General features: G+C 30.8%; 1 protein-coding gene across 3 annotated transcripts in view; it reads right to left on the reverse strand.

Annotated features, from left to right (window-relative positions):
* LOC105252031 overlaps nt 1–20,069 on the reverse strand; it is a 57,253-nt gene extending 37,184 nt beyond the window's left edge. For 2 of the 3 annotated variants that reach the window (XM_011259200.2, XM_011259203.2), the window contains exons 1-3: nt 19,131–20,069; nt 12,370–12,878; nt 11,236–11,430 (exon numbers count right to left, since the gene is read on the reverse strand). In XM_011259200.2, the coding sequence (XP_011257502.1) occupies nt 11,236–11,430; nt 12,370–12,657 (483 nt within the window). In that variant the 5' untranslated portion in view covers nt 12,658–12,878; nt 19,131–20,069. Of the gene's footprint in view, nt 1–11,235; nt 11,431–12,369; nt 12,879–17,507; nt 17,529–19,130 lie in introns of those variants that run through there. The other variant, XM_011259201.3, reaches the window with a different exon arrangement.
* Nucleotides 20,070–22,272: the final 2,203 nt, after the last annotated feature.

Raw genomic sequence — 22,272 nt, forward strand, 5'->3', positions numbered from 1 at the left:
AAAGTGTACAGCATATATATACTTTTAACTGGATACTTTTAAAATAGACTTGTGTTTATATATTTTAAAACTGCGCTACTATTTATTTACTGCGATGTTAAAATGGAAATAATTTTATTAAATTAAAATTTTATTCCTTATTAAACTTTATTAAATTCTAATTTAATAAAAAATAAATATTACAAATATTTCCATTAAATGCAAAATTTTTTTGTAAACAGTATTTAATAAATCTACTATTTAAGTCTAATATTTAATAAAAAATTCAATGTATTTATACATTTATATAGATGAAGCATTTTGTTGCACGTTAATACTTGTACTTGAATTCATTCTCATATATATCATCTCTTTTTTATTATCCGCACGACAGATATCATCTGATTTTCGTCTCGTAACTACCGTTAGATCATAAAAATAATAATTAGTAAGCATTGATCTATCCAGCCAATAAAGATAATTATACGAGTTTTACGATGGTAGACTCTTTGATTACGAAAAAAACTTATTAAGCTTTGATGCCGCGTTAGTTTCGACTCTAACGAAGGCAAAACGCCGCCGACTTTGTTAAATCCTCGTAAAACGTGTTAACCCGTACCACGAAAAATTTCTCGGGGTTGAAGTGCATGTCGTAAAAAACTAACTATGAGAAACGCGCCGCTCGTAAACCGTTTCCGAGACCACAAGATCATCATGAACGTCACGAACTTGAGAAATCTGAAAATTCGATTCTACGTGTGTGGGGTAAATTGACCGGCAAACTTTAATCTCCAAAGTCATTACTGCTTCTTGTTGGTATCGAATGTAAATCGTTCGAGCACAAAAGAATTTTCAGAATATCGCAATCTTTTATTAGTCTCGCTCTCTTAAATTCACAATTTCAAATAAACATTTTAAATAAAAATTAATTTAAAATTTAATAAAAATAATAATAATATAATAAAAATAACATAAATTAAATAAAATTTAAATTTAAAATTTTTAATAAATTTTATCTCCGAATTGCTTAATTTATAAAGAAAATAATACGTATATAGAAAATTTGATAAAAAACTTTCAAAGGAAAAAGAAAAATTGTTGCTATTTTTCAACTTACTTTTTTACCTAATTAGAAACGTTATCAAAATATTATTAATGTTTATTTTGCTATCCCAATATATTTAATAATCAGTCTGTGATATACTCTCGTCGATGTCAACCGAGAAGATCCGCGTATTTCAAGCCTATGAATGAAAAGCTCGTATTGCACAGTCAAACGTGCCTCCCTCGCTTGTAGACCGCGGTTCAGCATCGCGTTGGACACACATTGCATCATACGTGATGCACAAGGGTTGTGGATACAGAGATGAGCTTTGTAGCAATGATACCGTTGTATCACTGTAATCGAAACCAAGTGTTGCCGTGATACGACTGAGGGACCCGTTTTGTCAACGAGAAACGCGCGAGTTATGTCAACTAAAAACGTCAACTAAAAACGTAACCAAAAACGTGTAGTGATGTGTGTCGGGTGTATCTTTTATAATATGGATATAAAGTATTAGTAAGTTTATTACTAATAAAAGCCCATTGATAACAAAGATATTAAAAATGCTATCTCTAATAATCTTTAATAAAAATGCTATCTTTATATCTTTCATACGATTGATTAAAAAAAAAACTTTGAAATATAATTAATCTAGAAAGAAAATATGTAGATTAAATATATAAATATATATATATATATTAATGCACGAGAATGAGCGTGAAATACATAATTGAAATCTGTGAATATAAGTAGGAAAAGTGAAAAGTTGAATGATACTACACTTTTATGATATCGTGCCACGTTATATAATTCCGACAATCAACGCGTATCGATTGTAACAATATATGACACAGCTCTCGCTTAAATATTATCAAATTTGATCTAAAGCACTCAACATCGTAAAAATAAAGGTTAAATGCAGGGGGATGGTGGTAGCTCGATTATCTTATTTTTTTTCTTGTCTACACGTATGCACAAGAAAGCACATATCCCATCTATTTCAATAAAAATACTATAACCGAAGAGTCTTTTTCTCTCTCTCTTTTTCTACAACAATAATTTCTCTGTCGCCTATAAAAATAGTCAACGCGGAATCGCAATAAGTTTCAGTGGAAAGAGTCGAATGAACGAACGGTCGTGAACGCGGCGGCTTTTACGAGACAGGACATTTCGGAAGCAGTAAAATTCTATCCTGTCAAGCGTTCGCATAAAATCTTTGCTCGCCAACCACTATGATGCAAACAGGAGTAACCAGCGCTTGTTCTCGTTTCCCAAAAAGAGAACAAACTAAAAAAAGGAAGAAAGGAAGAATATTATATAATCATATAATTCTAATCGATTGCTTAGCGATGCGGATGGTCGATGACATAATGTCATTTTTTCATTAATGTCTCACATGCTTATGATTTGTGATATCATATTACTCATCCTAAAAATGGTCATCATCCTTATAATTATAAACGTTCAAATTAAATAAAATTTAATATTACATGTATGTGTATTATTAATTTGTATTAAATTTATTTAAACGAATTACAAGAATTTTATAAGTAAAATAAATTAATACACAAATTAATACATAACATATCATTTAAAAAAAAAATTCGCTGCTTCTTATCCTTAATGATTTTTTTTTATTTTTGCCAACATATCAGGTTGATATCTTATATAGAATTATAACAAATTGAAATCGCGTAATGAGTCTTAAGAAGAAAGATACTTCCCCTCTTCATTACATGTCACCGAATCTTCAACAATGAAATCGATTGACGTGTTTCGCGAGTCAAAGTCTTACCAGCCACGACATACGACCCGCTGTTGCTACAGAGGCACTGTTGCCTATCGATGCGTGAACGATATGCAATGCAGAACGAAGAGTAAGAGAGAAGGATGCAAGAGCAAAGTGGTGGGATTAGGGAGACGAAGCAACCGTAAACACAACCGGAGACTGCTCGAGATGCCGCGAAGATCGTTGCCCTCTCGGAAGAGTAGGAGCGAGTAGAAGCGACCGTAAAGATTTTAGGACTCTTCGGACATGCGAAGTTAGCTCGGTCTGCGCCTCGCGAGAATGAAAATGAAGCGCCCTCCGCTCGCTTCTGCCGTAAATTCCTCCGTTTCTTCTTGGACATTCCTCGCGATTCGCCCGAGTAAGCACCGACCAAGAGGAACGGCACGGGAAAGAAGAGGGGTAGCAACGAGCGTATTTTTATGTCGCGTTCTATTTGTGTGAATAGCATGCACGAGTATGTGCACTGTCGTCGAATCGTCATCAACCACCGGGCATCAAAATATTTTACGACATTTTTGTAAGTCGTAGGCTGAATAAAGAAAGAGATAAATACAAGGGGAAGAAAGTGACAGATCATTTAACCCCGTGCCTCGTAAAAGAGAACCAGCTCGATTCGCTAGACTGTGACCAACTTTACTATCCACCCTTCCTATCGAAATGTTCTACTTCAGGTAATCAAGCTTATTCTGTAACAGGTAAACCACTCTCGAAATAGCTATCGCTTGTGTATTTGGCACATTTAAGTGATGAAAATCGTATATAATTATAATGATTGATAATGATAAAATAATTAAATCAGAATGCTTATAAACAAAATGTCAATAAAAAAGGATCTATCCTATACTTAATATAATATACTTGAGTTCAATTATTTTATGTAATATTACATTTTCAATTACTTTATGTAATATTACATTAATTATATTATTAAATCGTTTAAATTACTGACTTGAGAACTTATTGTTAAATCATTATTTCAAACTATTATTTAAAACACATTGCATATTTTTAAATAAAAAATAACAAGAAATCGTATATTAACAATGTACATTATATTTGATAGAATTAATCGAATATTTCTAAATGGCCGATATATATTACTACGATATTCGATTATGAAAATATTATCGTATCTATTATATCATAAAAAATGACAGTTATATACATGTCCGACAGTCCATATATACGACAAATAATATTCTGTGATTATCTTATGAAATTTGCAGGCAAGATCAATGTGTTCGCGACATTGCACTCGAGATGTTTAATATAAATTACGGATCATTTGAAACGAAAATTTAAATCCAAAAATTTGATCTAATTTATTTTGATCGTATTCTGTATACTTTACATTAATTTCAGTGCGACAAGTTACGTTTCAACTAATTAATTAACAATAAATTATTTCTTTAAGGGAAATATTTCTTTTAATTTCATATTTAAGTTACATATTTAAAGTATTTCTTTTAATTTCGTATATTCTTATTATATTCCATACGAGAAACAACGAGCATGATCGATTAATATGTATTTACATAAATCGATACGTTTGAACAGGATATATATATATATGGTGCTATCAATCACAGATATTATATTTGATAAGAGAAATAAAGGACATTAAACTTTACAACTAGTATGTAGAAATATATGTATATAAAAGAATTCTATCGTATTTTAAATAGTTCTTATAATCAGCGCTCTCACAACTATAATAATTATATTCAAGAATATTTAAGCAATAATGATTTCTAAGTATGTCCGGTAAAATCGATTAATTCCGCGAAGTGACACGCAATGCTGTGAAAACTGCGATAGGAAACACGCTTTTTACAACTTTCTACTTCATCACACTTGATTGTCTGTCAAGTATCGTGTGCTATAAAATTGCGAAAAATTAAAAGTTATATGCAGACAGATGTTATTTGCAGACAGATAAGCAAGAGATAAATCGACCTATTTAATATTATATATATATATATATATATATATATATATATATAAAATCGGGCTTTTATGGAAAGGTATCATCGGCGTAAAAGATGCCCGAATTGTCTCTTGACTGAAACTTTTAGTTCGGTATAAATATAAATATGTCTTGGACAGATGGATCGAAGCAAAATCGTGAAAAATAGAAATATCTCGATTGTATCGTCGTATCGACACTATGACACATCAAGTGAAGGCAAAGAATTGAATTTTGCTAGCGTGCATTATATATATCGTCGCCGGCGACGAGTCGTAACTTTCGCGTCAGTGACACGACAGCGGCAATAACTAAAATCGGGACAAAGGGTGATTTCATCATAAGAGATCAAGAGATGAGTCAAACCAATACGGAATACAATTTAACTCGAGTCGCTAACACGAAATATTCGTTCAACAAACTTTTGACACTTGCGTCGTAAAAAAGAAAAAAAGAAACTTTAATTATATTCCATATGATATCGGTTTATCAAATCGTATTTTATATTAAATATATGATATTTTACTTAAATAAAAATAAAAAAATTGACAATCTGAAATCATATTAATATTAAAAAAAACTAAAAAAAATGAAGACAAAGAAAAAAGCGTGAATTCTCTTAAAATATTTATGACGAATCGAAAGCGCATATGAAAAGAATGAAATCTGGAAAGTATTAAGAGAAAATCGTAATCTGATTTGATATTGAACACGTATTCAAAGTATATTAATTCAGATATATTAATAAGACTATTTTTCCTTGTTTCAATCGTTTTGAGGCATAATGTTTCTAATAGTAAGAAAAAATAAACATATCTTTCACGCAATATTATCGTTTTTACACATTATATTCATAGTAAATTAATCACATTGAGAAATGTTATATGATAACTGATATGGTACAATATAACCCTTCACAACGCGTTGGTGTTTTAATTATGAATAATATTCTCCTTTCTCTCTCTAATATGCATCGAAACATTCACTGTTGTGTGGGGATAGCTATTATTCACCTTGAACTAATCGCAAACTTATTGCCTATTAATAGTGTTTGTGCGATAAAGCCATAAAACAGACACCTTTTGCGTAGGAATGGAATTATGTGTGATCAGTTTGATAAATTATCATGACGGCAAAACATCAAAGCTAAATTAATTTAAATGTAGGAAACCACAAGAAGCTATCGAACTATAAAGTAGACGTAGAACTTAAATATTTTAATAACAAAAATTATATTCTTATGAAAAATATATATGTATCATGTTATTAGAAAATATAAATAGAGAATATATGCTCACCTATAAAGAAAAAAAAATTGATAAAATAATGAAATCCTCAAAATTTTTCGATATAGAATCCACTCTGAATAAAGAAAGAATTAATCATATCTTACACATAATGTATTTTTATTTTTAATTCTTGTTTGTATTCGCGAAAATTTTAAAGCCGTCGCTATCTAACACATGAATAAGGCAATTTGTTACGTATCATGACCGCGATAGATCTCCATAAATTTGATTGCCGATACAAGACTCGCCGACACAATAATTGTTTATATGGTTGCATAATAAGTCATAGCTCATTTTGTTATGATCGTTTTTAAACTTAACGTAAAAGAACATTAAAATTACATCCCCCCATTAGAACACGATTTAGGTGATTTATATTCAATAAATATAATGCATGCGCCGATAATGAAAATTTATTGATAACGAAGACTGATTGGAAAATCGAGAAGTGAAAATTTTAAATTAAACTTACAGCATTAATTTTTTTAAATAAAACAAGAGTATGCTTTGCATTAGCTTTTAGCTTTATATGCTTTGATCAGCTGTATTCAATTCCATAGAAAGAGAAAGTGAGAGAAAAAGAAAATTTTTCTAAAAATATAATTTTCAATAATTTATAATTCCCAAAGAATATCGTGAATGACGCTTCATAGCACGTGTACTCTTTGGAAACGACAATCCTATTTCGAAAGCATTTTATGTGTAATAAACCCATTTCTTCCAATTCAAAGAAAGAATCTACGAAAATGATTGTCGAATTTGTACATGGTTAATATGAATGAAATGTCATCGCGGCTGACCAAACAAAAAAGAAAATCGACACCGAGGTCTTCACAAGATTTACGAGTAGGATTTTTGGTAGGGTCGACACTGAAAGAGAACTATACGGTCGTAAAAGTTTCAAGATGATCGGTACGAAAATAGGAGAGAGCTCTTGCCATCTCGTTCCATGTAACCGCAAACCGTTTTCTTCCGATTAACTTTCCGAAAATTATGATCCGTTCTATATGTGTGTAGAACATGTAGTTAAAAATTGGTATTTAAATTTCTCTTTTCTCTATTGTTTCTTCTAAATTTCACTTTAATAGTCAGAAGCAAAAAGTACAAGAATAACGTAAAAGATTTACATATTTAAAATGATTGCGTAGAACAGCTTTAAAAGAATATTTTAATACAATTTCTTATGTGCTCAATTATATCAAATATCATTTAATGGAAAAATTTTGTAATCAGCCAATTATTAATCCATACATCTATCGAAACAAAAAAATAATTAAAAAAGTAATAAATTCGACCAGTTTATCACGGTTCCTATCTTCATGCGCGTTGAATTAATATTTCTTTTTTACCACGAAATTATGTGCAACAGAAATTAATCTTTACAATTGATCAAACGTTTCTAGAATTAAACGCTGACAAAGCTTATCTTATTTTATTGAAGAAATATAAAATAAATATGACATAAGATTTTAAATTTGAAATTCTCATTTCCCAATTCTAATCCTTGCATGCACAACGTTATGAGAAAAATATTTCATGGTATTTTTTATATATAATAATTCTAATTATATATAATAATTTATATATAATAATTAATATATAATTTTTTAATATAATTAATATAATTTCTTATATACAAAAATATAATATAAATTATGTATATCTGGACGGCGTGTGTTAATCCTTATGTTTGAACGCAGGTAGATATTATATTTCAGAAACCACTAGTGTGTAAGTTTTTAACATTCTAATATATTTATTTTTCAAAAATAATATTAAAATTGCACTGTATCAAAAATTGTGAGCAATTATAATTATCTCATCATCTTATATCTAATTTTCAGATATTAATAATGGAAGTTGCTGCGTCTATGATGTCTGTCATGAAGCAACGATCACGATTTCACGGGTCACATCCGCGTAAAAATAATGATGCGTTATTAAAAGCTCGTACTTAATGTCTTAAAATGCAAGCTCATAAAGTCAAATTTTACAATCCCATATATTCGCCGTAATCACCCCTAAAGTTGAGACATAACTCACCCCTTTATGACATCATGACGAATACTGATTTTTCCGTATTATCGAGTACCACGCCACTTTTCCATTATCGTCGATTGTGTACGAGAAAACCCTACTTTTTGGTAGGTAACCCGATTAGGTCGCGTTACACATATGCTATAAATCAATTAACAGGTTGTCGAACTCAATGGTGAATTTCAAAGGGTTCATAGAGGGATAAATGAGACACGGAGAATAACCGACGATTATCCTTTAAATTCTTATCCTTATCTTTCATATTAATTTTGAAAATGCGAAATAATATACCGCGTGTTCACAATAATTACGTGTTAGGAAAGAGGTTGAATATAAATATACTATCCCTTTCTTTTCCCTCATAAAAGTTCTCATAAAAAGAACTTTATCATCCTACTCTGGCATTATATCTTATAGAGGGAGGGAAGTTGTTACACGCACAGGTATGTGTACAGTTCTCTCTAGAAGAGGATAGAGGGGAGAGAGGAGAGTTCGCACTACTGTCAATTCAAGTTTAGTGGTTAGTCCTGCATGCAGACTTTCGTTTCTTTCAGCCCATTTACGGGAACAAACTATTTCATCCGTAAGCGAGCAAAATAACGATAACTTTTAAAAACGAGCAGGATCGTAAAAGCAAGAGCGAGCTCCTAGGTTTCGGCTTTGGTTATAAGTTCGTATTATATTAGCCGGGTTTGCATTGCCTACCGACCAATGGGGACGCTCGTAAAACCAGGGTTAACATTCGGTCGGGTTGTCAAGTGAAAGAGTGGCTTGAATTTCGTTGGGATCACTGTGAAAGACGTTATAAGTACGCTCCTCGCTTATGCACCGTGTCTCGTGGTATTATGACTAAGTTTTTAGAAGTAGCGATGACAAACGCGATGCGATAGATGCATTTTTTTCGATTATATTATTATTCAAACACGAGACATATACAACAAAACAACGCTTCCCCTTCCCTTCATGATTGCTTTTTAAAAAATGTTTTTATTTTGCGAGTTTTATAAATCAATTTTTGAAATATATATACATGTCATTTTATTAATTTTTTTACAATATTTAATACTGTAAAAATGAAGCAATTATATTTTCACAATTTGTAAAAAAAATTAAAAATATTAGATTAATTATATTAATCAATTTAACTAAAGAATAGTTTCCACTTGTTTCTCCACGAAAGATGATCCCTCTCTCTTTCTTCTTTAATGACATTTTGCATAATGATCGTATAATGATATAAAGATTTAAAATATAAATGCATAAGGATAAGCAATAATTTCTTTTACCGAAGTTTACTGAATGCCCGTCTTTATTCCTAAACTGTGCAATGGAGGAGGTCCCATTATCTATCTCGCTCTCTCTGTTATATTTTGTTCTATAATTACTTTTATTGCAATTTCAAATGATGATGATGCAGACAATCTTCATAAAAGTTCGTGAACTTTGACATTTCATCGGAACCTTTGCAGAGATTGTAAGAATCATGCATTTACGTTCTTGATTGTACTCTATGTGCAATAAATTTAACACATAATAAAATAAGATGAATAAGTGAATTAGAAAATTAATTAATTATATATATATATATATATATATATATATATAATTAATATATATGTGTGTGTGTGTGTGTTTCTATAAGTGTTATATTAATTAATCAATATTTTCAATTTTAAATTATATTGAAAGTAAATTAGACTTATATTTTATAATTGGTAATGCAGCGACAAATGGATAAATGATGAATATTTTTACCATGTGCTAGAATTATAATAAATTATCACAATATAAAGATTTTGTTTTTGCATATATATTTGACATTCAAAAATATATACTATAAACTATAGATTTCCAAAATTATAACAGCAATATTAAATACCGATTTAGGTCGTGGTAATTGTGAAATTATCTATCAACGACCTACTACTATCTTTACGCGCGTAAAAAAAAATTCCCGAGTTGTTTTAACGATAGGAGAACAACACATTAATGATTTTTCTTGCATTAATAGCGCTATTAAATTCTAATCTGGCTTTCGCCGAGACCTACAATGACTGCCGGTATTACATTCTAGCCGGTATTACATTCTAGCACTGTGTTAGCACCGGTGCTTTCATACCGTTACAAAATCTCCGAGCAACCGGAATACACAAAGATCGGTCGACGACCCAGATCGCTAGATAGAAATTCGCTCACGATGTTACATCTGTTCTTTTTCTTTTGACCATATTAACACATTGCGGACCAGCGTCAAAACAAACAACATGAGAATTCTCGTATTCCGTCCGCAATATTGTTAATTGAAAACATATCAAAAATATTTGAGTGCTCATAATTCATACTTCTCTAGGCAGTTTAATCGTCTTCCTCTTTTTCTTCTAATCTTTTTCTCTTTTTATATTTTTAAATCACTTTTATATTTCCTACATAAATAATTCATAGTTTTTTAAAGAAAAATGCGACATTCGAATGATAATATTTTTCGACATGTTCAGAAATTGCGATCCTGAAGACGATATTAAACAAATTTTCAAAACAATATTGCTAACTTTAGTTTTCGTTATAAAAAAATAAATTTTATAAACGTGTGAAAGATGGAAAAAACTAGAGAAGGATAATGATTAGAAGAGCGTGCAACAGGTAGGTAATCTCAGTTTTCATCACGCATATATATACATATATATATATATATATTTGTATCAACGAACAGATGCATACTGAACAGATGATCAACATGTACATATTAAATAGATATATTTTTATATTGTGTATATTGAAGTAATAAAAATATTATTTTTCGCAAGCAAATAAAAGAATATATAACACAAAACTAAAACGAAAGCTTATAATAATGCTCGTGTTAGTTGAATAATAAATTAATAGATTACAAGAAACTGAGAATTTCGCGAGATCGTTTTACAATTTGTATTAAGCTTATGATAAAATAAATAACATCTTTGCAAATGTTTCATATTTCTTTGAAAATGAAATAGTATTATTAGATCTTATATATATACTTAATATATATAATAAATCTTATATATATACATATATGTATGTATGTATGTATATGTGTGTGTAATTGTCTCATTCAAGCAATGCTGAAGGTATAGATATCAATATTACTCACCTTCTCACTCGAATCCTCTTCGTCTATCTTTTCTTTTCGCTTCCTTTCTCTTTGTCCTGTAAATATAATTTCCTCTCTTTTCTTAACAAACTTAATTGTCTTCAACATATCTTCGTCGATATCTTTAGGTAACTTTTCTTTGTCTTCTTCAGGTATAATAAAAGGAATTATGTCTTGTTTAGGTTCGGCTTTGATCTATTAGAAAAGTCAATTATAATATATTAAAATATTGAAAAAAATATTAAAATATTAAAATAGTGAAAAAAAGATATTGAAAGATGTGACAGTTGCAAAATACCACAATACGTCTGTAACAAAATTAGAAATTTGTTTGTTCTTAACTAAATTCGAAGAATAATCGCTTAGTTTTGATATAAAAAATAACAAGTTAAACATATAACTCTATGTACCATTTTATAAATTTTAGTAAAACTGTAGTTTTATAATAAATATATTTATGCAAATTCCATATTTTAAGCCAAATTTCTCCAATAAATCAATAAATGTTTAATCAAAATTTCGACTATGTAATAATTTGCAATATGTTTATAAATCTCTTATTTAAAAATATAATTTAAAATAATATATTTAAATATATCTGCACCTTAATAAGAGATTATTTGATAATTACTTTAGAACTGTGAGAAAATAATTGATAGTGCCATCGAATTTAAAATGTGCAAAAATTATAATTTTATATGTATTGCGTATATCGTATTAATTATCGTCACGATAATAATCATTTTGACATGAAAACTAAAGATTCGTATATGTACGAATGAAAATAAATAAATAAAAATAAATTTATAAAGTATAATAATGTTAAATTTATATCCGTGTATCTATTCTACTTTCATTAAATGTAAGTTATTTCATTAAAAGTAATGTTTTAAAATATCTTTTTTAAAATCAATAAAAGAATTATTAAAAGTCTAATTTCAAAAAATACACAAAATACTACTTTTGAAGAAATAAATTTAAATCATCGATAAAAAGCGCAAAAAATTTTTTTCCTTTAAATTCCCGTATTCCTATGTACAAGATTCTTATTTCTTCTGATAAATATTAATCAATATTTTGCAACTATCATATACAAGATTGCCATAATCAAATTTTATTAAAGAAAAATCTAACCAGTTCAGATCCAATTAATTTAATTCTTGCTTGTCTCTCTTGTTCTTTCTTTTTTTGTCTGTCCTTTTTTGTGTCTTCTTTCGATTTATTCCGTGATTGCTTTTTATCTTCGCATTTGCTACATATGCAATAAAGGCCTAGACAACGTCCTTTGTGGGCACTAGACAATATTTTCAGATTATGAATTTTGCATAAACTACAAGTTGGTTGGGTTTCCCTTTTCTTCTTCGTCGTAGGTGGACTGTCCATCACTGACGATTGCTCAGAATCACTCAATATGGCGCTCATATAGTTCTACTATTAATAGCTGAAAAGCGCAAATCTTTTATTTCTTTCGAAGACAGAAAGAAATTATCAAATCTCTTGCCGATGTCGAATTTAGCAATTCAGATAATTGCCTAGATGAAATAACGGCAATTATTATCCTCTGTGTAGAGTTATTATTATCCTCTTATAGTTTATACAATGCTTTTCATATTGTTATCCAAATGTCGGTATATCTCTGTTTTCTGAAACATGCAATAGAATTTTTGATCATGATAAAAAGAAAACTAAAATTTAAAGAATTCAATTTATAATAATAAGATGTAATAAGATGTCTTAAAAAAAAGTTAATCTTCTTAAATCAATAATGTTTTCTAACTGAAGCAATTAATTTATGATCCTGAGCTTATTTCAATGAATGAATTTTATCTTACTTCTCTTGCTATTTGACATTTTGTTATTTTATATTAAAGAGTAAATTAAATTCGTTAATTTATTAAAATATAATATTAAATTTGCAACATTTAAGATAATTCTTATAGAGTAGAGATTCTTATTGAGGCTATATATTCTTAAGCCATAACTAATTTGTCCCGTATTTGCTCCGATAACACTGGTCGATATCATTTTGACTTTAAAATAAACGAAGTGTCTGATAGATTGTTTCTGATAGATTTTGGTACGTTGATTACGAATCTGACCTCAAAAATATCGCATTACGTTAGATTTTTGAGATATTTTAACATAAAAATGTAAAAAATAAATATTTGATCATTTCAAATGGTTTTTCAACGACATGAAATCTCTAATAATTTTTTTAGCATCCAGACAAATATCACATTAAAATGCTACTTTTATCCTTTTCATATTCGATTACTATGATTCAACTTTTTTTGACTGAGATAGAACAAAATTAAATGTTTTTGTTTTTTCAGCGCCAAGATGACATCCGCTTGCATGTTGAAAAAAAATTGTTAAAGATTTTATAAGTTGTTGAAAATGATCAAATATCTCATTTCTGCACCTTTAAGTTAGAAATCTTAAAAATTTTATGTGATATGAGATTTTTGGGGCTAGATTTGTAATTAGCGTATCAAAATCTATCAGAAAACATTTCGTTTATCTTAAAAGTGTAAAGACAACAAAAGTTATATTTTTATCGATCAGTGTAATCAATACACAATATATATCACCAAACCGTGTATCTTGCTCATGTAGATTATTCATGATGGATCAATACAATTTAATATTTACAATCTGTTCTTTCACAATAATCGATTAAAGAATCGTGAAATAAAATAATTGCGATCGGTCTATGTCATCGCTCGAAGAATAAATACATTCTATCTCGATTAGTAGTAACATGGCGATTTTTTTTGCTTTTGAGGACATGACGAAAAACAAATTTTCAATCTATTAAAATAATTAATAGCGTGATAACTTGTTTCAATCTATCTATCACTGATATGACACAAAATACATTACATGTAAATTAATAGCATTCGTTATTTGTTTTATTAAATAATATTAGATAACTATTAGACATCTATATATAATTTAAATAATATATATTTTGAGAATAAATTAAAAATTGATTTTGTCGAATATAATATTGCCATTGTATATATTGTAATAAATTTTACAACTGATGCTATTAAGATCAAGTGGCATAGTATTTTTGTAAAATATTTTGTTTTCTTTGTATAAATTAAAATAGAGAAATTTAAAAGTGACTTTTTATAAATCAAACATAACTTTTCCGTATTATGTTTTGATGTTGTATGCTTAGATGTAAGTTGATGACAATTTTACTATTCCACTTTGATGTACGTTTCTATTATTTATATCATAATCAAAAGTTTATAAGTAATAACGATTTTACACTACAAATAACCAACTATGTAATAAATAATCGAAATGCTTTGAAAATAATTATGTGAAGCAATCATTTCTAATCAATATTGTTATTGCAAACGTTGAGAATAATTAAAATTGTCAAAGGTATTTAAAATTGTTATGCTTGATATAAAACCAATGCAATGATAAAATTTTGTAAGATCCACTATTAACAGTTATTCGTATATCCATGTCTAGATAAAGGATGCTTAAGCCTGAAATAGATAATGGGAAAACTACATCTACAAAAATTATGATAAATTCTGACATGGTTCAAGCCACTGTGAAGGACACAGGAGTCACGATCTCGCTAAGGTAAAGATAAATTTCTACTGACGCCACCGCAGATGGTCATGCCAGGTAAAAGATACGGCATGCAAGAGATACAACGCATCAAAATCCTCCTCATTAAACACTCATGACTCGTCTAAGACCAAAAGATCACAAATTATACGTGAAAACAACGCACACTGAAAATATTATTTTAATCTCACTGTTTTTAAATTAATAATTTCATCATTTGTCCTTTTTTTAAGATATAAATATCATCTAAAAAAAATAAAATTTAAAAACAGATATACATATATTTTAATACTTTAATTAACATATTATTTTATAAGGAAAAAATAATGTACAATAAAATATTAATTAACCGTTATGAATTCAATCGATAATTAAAAATTAAACAATGTAAATGCCTTTAGATATTTATATTCACAAGAATTATCAATGAAACATTCAGATACGCTAAAATAACTAAATAAGATAATTATTATATTTATTCTTCAAATTATCAGCAACTACTTCTAAATTACTTTATAATGTACATTCTTTCTTGTGTATAGAACAAGCAATTTAAAAGTATGTATAGAATAAGTATCATCAGAAACTGTGTACTATGTAAGCAATATAAAATATGAAATATAAAACTTTCGCAAAGTTTTCTTTATGAAAAAGTTTGCACAAACAATATAACTATCGGTTCTACTACATCTTATCTAAATTCTAATTGTACGATACAATATTTTTTGGTAAAATTAATGAAACGAAGATTCACGTTCTAAACAAAATTTGATATTTGACACAGAAGGAAGCTAAGGTTGCAGAAAATGAGATTCGTGTCAAGAATTAAACATTCATTAAGAAAATGATAAAAACGATTTGACAAAGATAATTTTACTTTTAATTAAAAATTGTAGATTAGGGAGAGATAATTTATTACTGTAAATTGTATGCTAATTCATTTATACACGAAACATGTGCAAAATACATCTATTTCAAATAAAATCGCAGTCAGTTATTATGATCTTATACAAACAATGGAATCTGGGACGTATTAATTATCAGAATGTACTAAAACTCTATAAATCAAAATACTAAGAATCAAAACGTACTAAAGTTTTAAGAACTAAAGAAAAATATGAGTCGTAAGGTAAACTCAAACGATTAGAAATAATTGCACAAAAATTTACTATACCATGATCTGACGTATGCAACTGCTAATTAAAATTTAAAACGTAGATAAAGACTTGGCGAATGTTACTTCCCAGTTCGTTGGTTGTGCATCCCTATCTGTGAAATAATTTATATGCAATCGCTTTAAAGTACATGGAATGTACAGCACTATTATTACAACGAATTTTTAATAATGTGTGTTATGCGTTAAAAATTAAATTCGTAAAGATATATTCTAATAGTGATTTTCTATACATTTTTTTACCACTTTTACTTGATTAAATAATACTAAATGTACTGTGTAATAATACTAAATGTGATTTACAATCATAGAAATATTTAAAAAATTGTGAAGTTAGTAATGATGTAAATTTTATATATAGCATAAATAATATTGGCAGTGATTGTTGCTTTCCTTCGAGAGATAATAATGTCGGAGGTTTAAATCCGTATGCGATACGAGTATCGCTTGCGGAGTCACGTAATCCGCAACATCTTCCGCGATGACTCGACGAACCGATTATTCGCAGATCAAGTTTGATCCATTGTAACTAGAGGAAACTATTATCTATCAGGAAACCGTGTGTACCATATAAGTTAATTTCCAACATTATCTCATTTTCTCAAATCTACTCAGGTATTAAATTACATACATTCGCGCAATCGATTACATCATTATTTCATATTATTTCATATTATTTCATATTCTTAAAAAACATCTTTATAGAAATATTTCTATCTGTTTGCCATTTAATCTGATTTTTTTTCGATCAAACTTTTGCTTTGCTAAAATTAACGAGCTAATCGATTCTAATTTGCACACATCGCAAGGAATTTTATCGACGCTATTAAAAGAAACGCATTATATTTAAATATAATATCTATAAATAATTATAATAGAGACATCGAGACAAATGAAAGATAGATATCTCAATGTGTTTACGAAGGCAGACCCGACTAAGCCAATTACGCATAGTAAATTCGTCCTGTGCACGCGAGATAGGCTCGAAATAAATTGCATATATGTATATATGCTGCGTTACGATGTTATCGCGATGAAATCGCCGCGAACGCGATTCTCGTGAATAGATCTTGGTAACGCGAAACGCGAACCGCAAACGCAGTAGAAGGAGCGAATGCATCTTCGCTGGGTTACATTGTATTTCGTTCACGCGACTTTTTAACCGACCACGACTTCCTGGCATGTCTCGGCAAATGCCATCAGTCGGGTACAGTCGTTCACGAAAGTGTCCGGCCATTCGAAGAGACAAAAATACTATATATTTTTATGCAATTTCAATTTTGATAATTTTCTGCATACACTGTATTTTTGCGTTATTTTTGTTCGCGTTATTTGTTGCTTTTATTTTTTATAATTATCTTATATTGTTATTAAATACGTTATAAATTATAAACCTGTTTTGACGCAAGGATTAATTTAAATGTACATTTTAGACAATTAGTATAATATTTCTCTGTCTCATTGAAATTATTATTGAAAGTATATTTTTTGCATTACTCACTCTTGTCCCCAGATACTTTCGCAAATGACTGTATCAGAACGAACGGCTTGGCCTAATCAGACTTGTTAGATTTCTTTTTAACCTCTTCTAGTATTACCTGTCACACTTCGTCTTTTGCATGCGTCTCGATCTGTGATAACTTTATTGTTGCTGATCTTTCGAATTCTTCCATTTTCTTGCGCTCAATAAATTCATATTATTATTATTATTATTTATGAAAAATTGTGGTTGTCTATTTCTTTTTATTAAAATTGCATCACATAAACTAGTTTATTTTTTATTCTGATTTATTATGTTGACATGCAATAAATTATAAAAACGTAAAACTACATATTATATTATAAAAAAATCTTGCAAATGAAATAAAAATATTCATAGGCAAGATAATTGCGTTTGCGTAAAATGTTGCGGATAAAATGGCAAACTAGATATAGTTATTAAAAGATGATACAAATTCATTTTTCATTGCGTTCAATAAAGTTATAAGTGACTGATCTAACCTCAGATTTCACTTCTCTATCGTCGACAAGCAGATCGGTTGAATCGACTGAATAAGAGATCACTGAAATCGATTAAGCCACGTCGCGACACGTCCAAGATACAATTGCAGGAAGTTTCCACGGAATAAAAGAACGAGGGAAACGTAAAATAGATTCGCGTGAACACGTAAGAACTTTGCCCTTGTTGCAAATGGATGATCGAAAGTTCAACGTTACTGTGAAATTGTCAGCGGTTGCAGCGCAAACTTTTCTAGATCGGAAGTTGCCTCAGAATTATATTGGTTATACGTTTCATATTCATTTGTGCGAACACATGTGTCAAAGATACATATACTCTATTACATAATTCTTACATAATCGAAGCGATAAGTGCCCCGCATAAGCAAAATGCAAAAATTATATTTTCTCGTTTCCTTTTTTTCGTGCTACGTGATATTATGGAGCACCATAGAAAAAAGATATATAATATAAAAAAACTATAATGTAACTAAAATATAACTTGTAAAATATAATTTTATAATTATAGAATATATTTTTTTTAATTATATCGCGCTAATAATTATTACGTAATTATTTTACCTTTCAGCCGAGAGGGGGCATCGTGTTATGCAAGAATACACGTTCGCTAAAGGCGCATTTACACCTTGACAGACAAGCAGAAGCCAATCAAAATTCGCGCTGGTAGTCATAATTTTTACTTTTTGCCTATCTAATGTATTGCTTGCACACTGCTTATTACCAGTGCGAATTTTGATTGGCTCTCTGCTTTTCTGCCTTTTTCTGTGAATGCGCCCTAATACTATCTTATATAATAAGTTCCTATCTAGGAATTATTCCTTGGAAGAGGGAGTAGTTGAGAATATTATAAATATTATTAATATTGCGATTATTATACACGCTTTAATCGAAATTATTCAAGAGCAACTGTCATTTTCACAAATTTATCAATAGTACCTAATCAAGGTACGTATACTTATAATTGTCACCAATGTGCTTTGTTTATTATTCGTTTCTATAGCGACAGACGCTCTTTGTGCTTTTATTGAAAGGCAAACGCGCGCAGCGCGTCTGCTACAACGAAAGCAAGCAGACAATAATAGATTCTTCGAGAAGATAGAATTACCTTGTATTTTATCTCTCTCTTTCTTCTCTCTCTCCGTCCCTCCCGATGGCTGTTTCCGTGTAATGAATGCTGCGGATAAATTGGCGGCGGTAGAAGCGAGGGGTCCACCGGTTCTTGACACACGCGAACACTGTATCTAGCGATCACCCGGGATCCGTCGACGCGACTTTCACGATACGACACACTCGAGATCGAGGAATCCGTACGTGTATCGCATACACGCGGATTCTGTCGGCGCGCGCGCGCACGATTCGCCGGTTTCCACAGGCGGCCGACCAAAGTACACTTTGACGTAACAACCGTCAGTCCGTGTTGCACGTGCGCGTTCGTGAAGAACCGCGCGAATTATCGCTTTGCGCGCACCCTCCTCGATTCTCGCGTGCGTAAATGATGCACGCACCGCACGTATCACGCAGATGATAGGGGGGCAGCGTTGCAGGAAGTCTCCGCCTCCGGAAATGCACAATCCTTCCCTCTTTGCCCACTTTTCTCGCTTTCTCTCGTCCCTCTTTTCTTCCTTTCCGCTTCCCCTTCGCTCCTCTGGGTCTTCTATACGCGCGGATGTATCTCTCGCGGTCTTATTAGTCCGTGTCTCTCGATAATGAGCGGTCTCGCGAACGTACGTCTCGAGAAAGGAAGCGAGATAAAAAAGTCGTGAAAAAGAGACACACGCGCACCTCGTCCAAGGTCGTCGTTTCTCTCCTCCGTTTGTAGCTTGTCACTCATACGCTGTTTTATCGCCGTTCCTTTTCTCTATCTTGTCGAACACTAGCTCGCCTCCGATTCTACTTCGAATCCGTCGGTCGCTACCGAGATAATCGAGATGACTGGTATGCGGTTTTACGAAGCCAAGGCGAAGAAACGGCGAAGCGAAAGCCCGAGAGACCTTGTTGTCGAGAGCCGTCAAACACGCTCGATCCACGTCTGAGGTCCGTAACTCACTGGTCGCGGCGGCACGTCGCGAAATACACGTTGGCCCGGTTGGCCGCGAACGGCGCGTGGTGGGGGAAGCGCGTCGTGGCGGGAGATACGGCGATTATTCCCCGGTGGAGCGCGGGAGACGGGGAGAGAGAGGGGAAGGTACTCTCGCGCGGCGGTGTAGGATATACCGTCAGTTGGCGCGGTGAGGGAGCAAGGGGGAGATGGTTGCACGCGGTGTTCTAGACGAAATGTTGAGATTTTACGATTGAATCCTACCTGACGGAGATCGACCTCGTCGCGTGGATTGCGTATATGTTGTCTTTATGCCATGCACGCCGAACTGTCGGACGACTTGACATTCTTTCGCATTCCTGCATGAATCAAAAGTAAAGAAAAAGATAGACGAGTAACTTGAAATACTAAGGATTCCGAGATATAGAATTTCCACGGTACTCTTGTGATGTTGTAGAAAGCAATTTAGAAGTTAATTAAACGCAAAGATATACCTGCTATGTATTAGTAGTAGCATAATGACAAGAAGCACGTATATGTAAAGCAGAGCAACTCTCTCTTTATTTTTCACATATTATTTTTTCTTTTCTCTAGAAGAGAAATATAAATGGCTTGAGAGATAGAATTAAAAAAACATAACCCTTTTATTTTCCACTCAATAATATTGGAAACTGTGACAAAAACATTCTTTTTTTCCTTTTCGTTATATATTACACGTACATTTCGTTCTTGTAATACGTATTAATGCGATGAAATGTTTTGTAAGACTCTGAAAACATCGATAAAAGAACAAAAAATTGCAATATTCCGATTCTTTTTGTTTAAAAATTTTTCGGAAAATATGACAATATTAAAATATATTTATAAATAGAAATATATTTCTATGTCACAATTTTTCATAACGATATATTTGTATCAACACACAATCTCGTATTAATTTGTCATTGAAAAAGTATCCGTGTTTTAAGATTCGAAAATTTAAATAACTACTATCTCCTCGTGTTTATGAATACGTGAGTAATATCGTATAGTTGGCATAATGATTTATTGGCATCGTTTCTGACTTTGACTTTTCAATGTCATGGACTGAACGAACGCGAAAATGGACAAAAGTATTAAAGACAAGAAATCCAAAAAATACGCACAAATTACTATAAATTCTTCCATAGGAATTCGTATCGTTTATTAACGAGTAAGTAATCAATTCTTTGTAAGAGTTAATTTAATACCACATGCAAGATTTCACAATAGATACACATTGTAACACACGACATATAGATTGATAATCTATACGATTTAAAGATAATATTTATGTCGTGTGTTACAATGATGTTCGCACATGTTTGACGTTTATTATAAATGTTATTATACATCGATTACGTGATATCGCGCTCTATAAAAGACTATAATATTTTTTATTGTTCCTTATATTTTTTAATTTTTATCCAGACTCGTAATAGCGACTCCGCGGTGCATTATTAGAAATCGTCGCATAATGCATTAAGTATGCAAACAATGCAATCTAAATAACCGAAGACGGAGCATATCGTACTAAGATAGGTGCATATCGTACTAACAATAAGATAGATGGGAAATAAAATTCTCAAATGAAAAAGTGCATGTGTATGTGACGTTCGCACAGAACAACTCACGATCGTAAAACGAAACTAGTCTCGAAGAAAGAATCAATGTGTGTATATCCCTTTTTATGTTAATATTCTTCACGCATGCACGTGCGTATCTCGCACACGCACGCTTTATAATAAGATTCTTTTTACTCGTGTAACCAAAGAAATCAATATTATCGTAATTGAATAAAAGATGAGATGTGCTAGAGAGCCATGGCATATGCATGATCACTCGTATGTTGGATTTACGGTGTACTATTGATTTTTTTAGCCGTTATGGTTATGTAGTTATTAATTGAAAATTTTATTTCGCGTCTTTCGTATCTTGTGTATAATTGCCGTTATTAAAGAATTGCGCTACAGAGTTGTCAAGGAAAATGTTAGATAACATCAAACATGCGAAAGAGCGTTATTAAAATGCAAACATATATTTTCAACCAGTTTTTCTCGCTTGATTTAACGTACTTACATTCTGGTTTATCAAAAACTTGATATTAAAAATTGATTATTTCTTTGACACGTATTTAGCAATAAATTATTATATTTTATAAGCATCATAAATTTGTAAAATAAATTATTTA

This window comes from Camponotus floridanus, unplaced genomic scaffold (assembly GCF_003227725.1).
Source record: "Camponotus floridanus strain SB8 unplaced genomic scaffold, Cflo_v7.5 scaffold6, whole genome shotgun sequence".
Lineage (NCBI taxonomy): Eukaryota > Metazoa > Arthropoda > Insecta > Hymenoptera > Formicidae > Camponotus > Camponotus floridanus.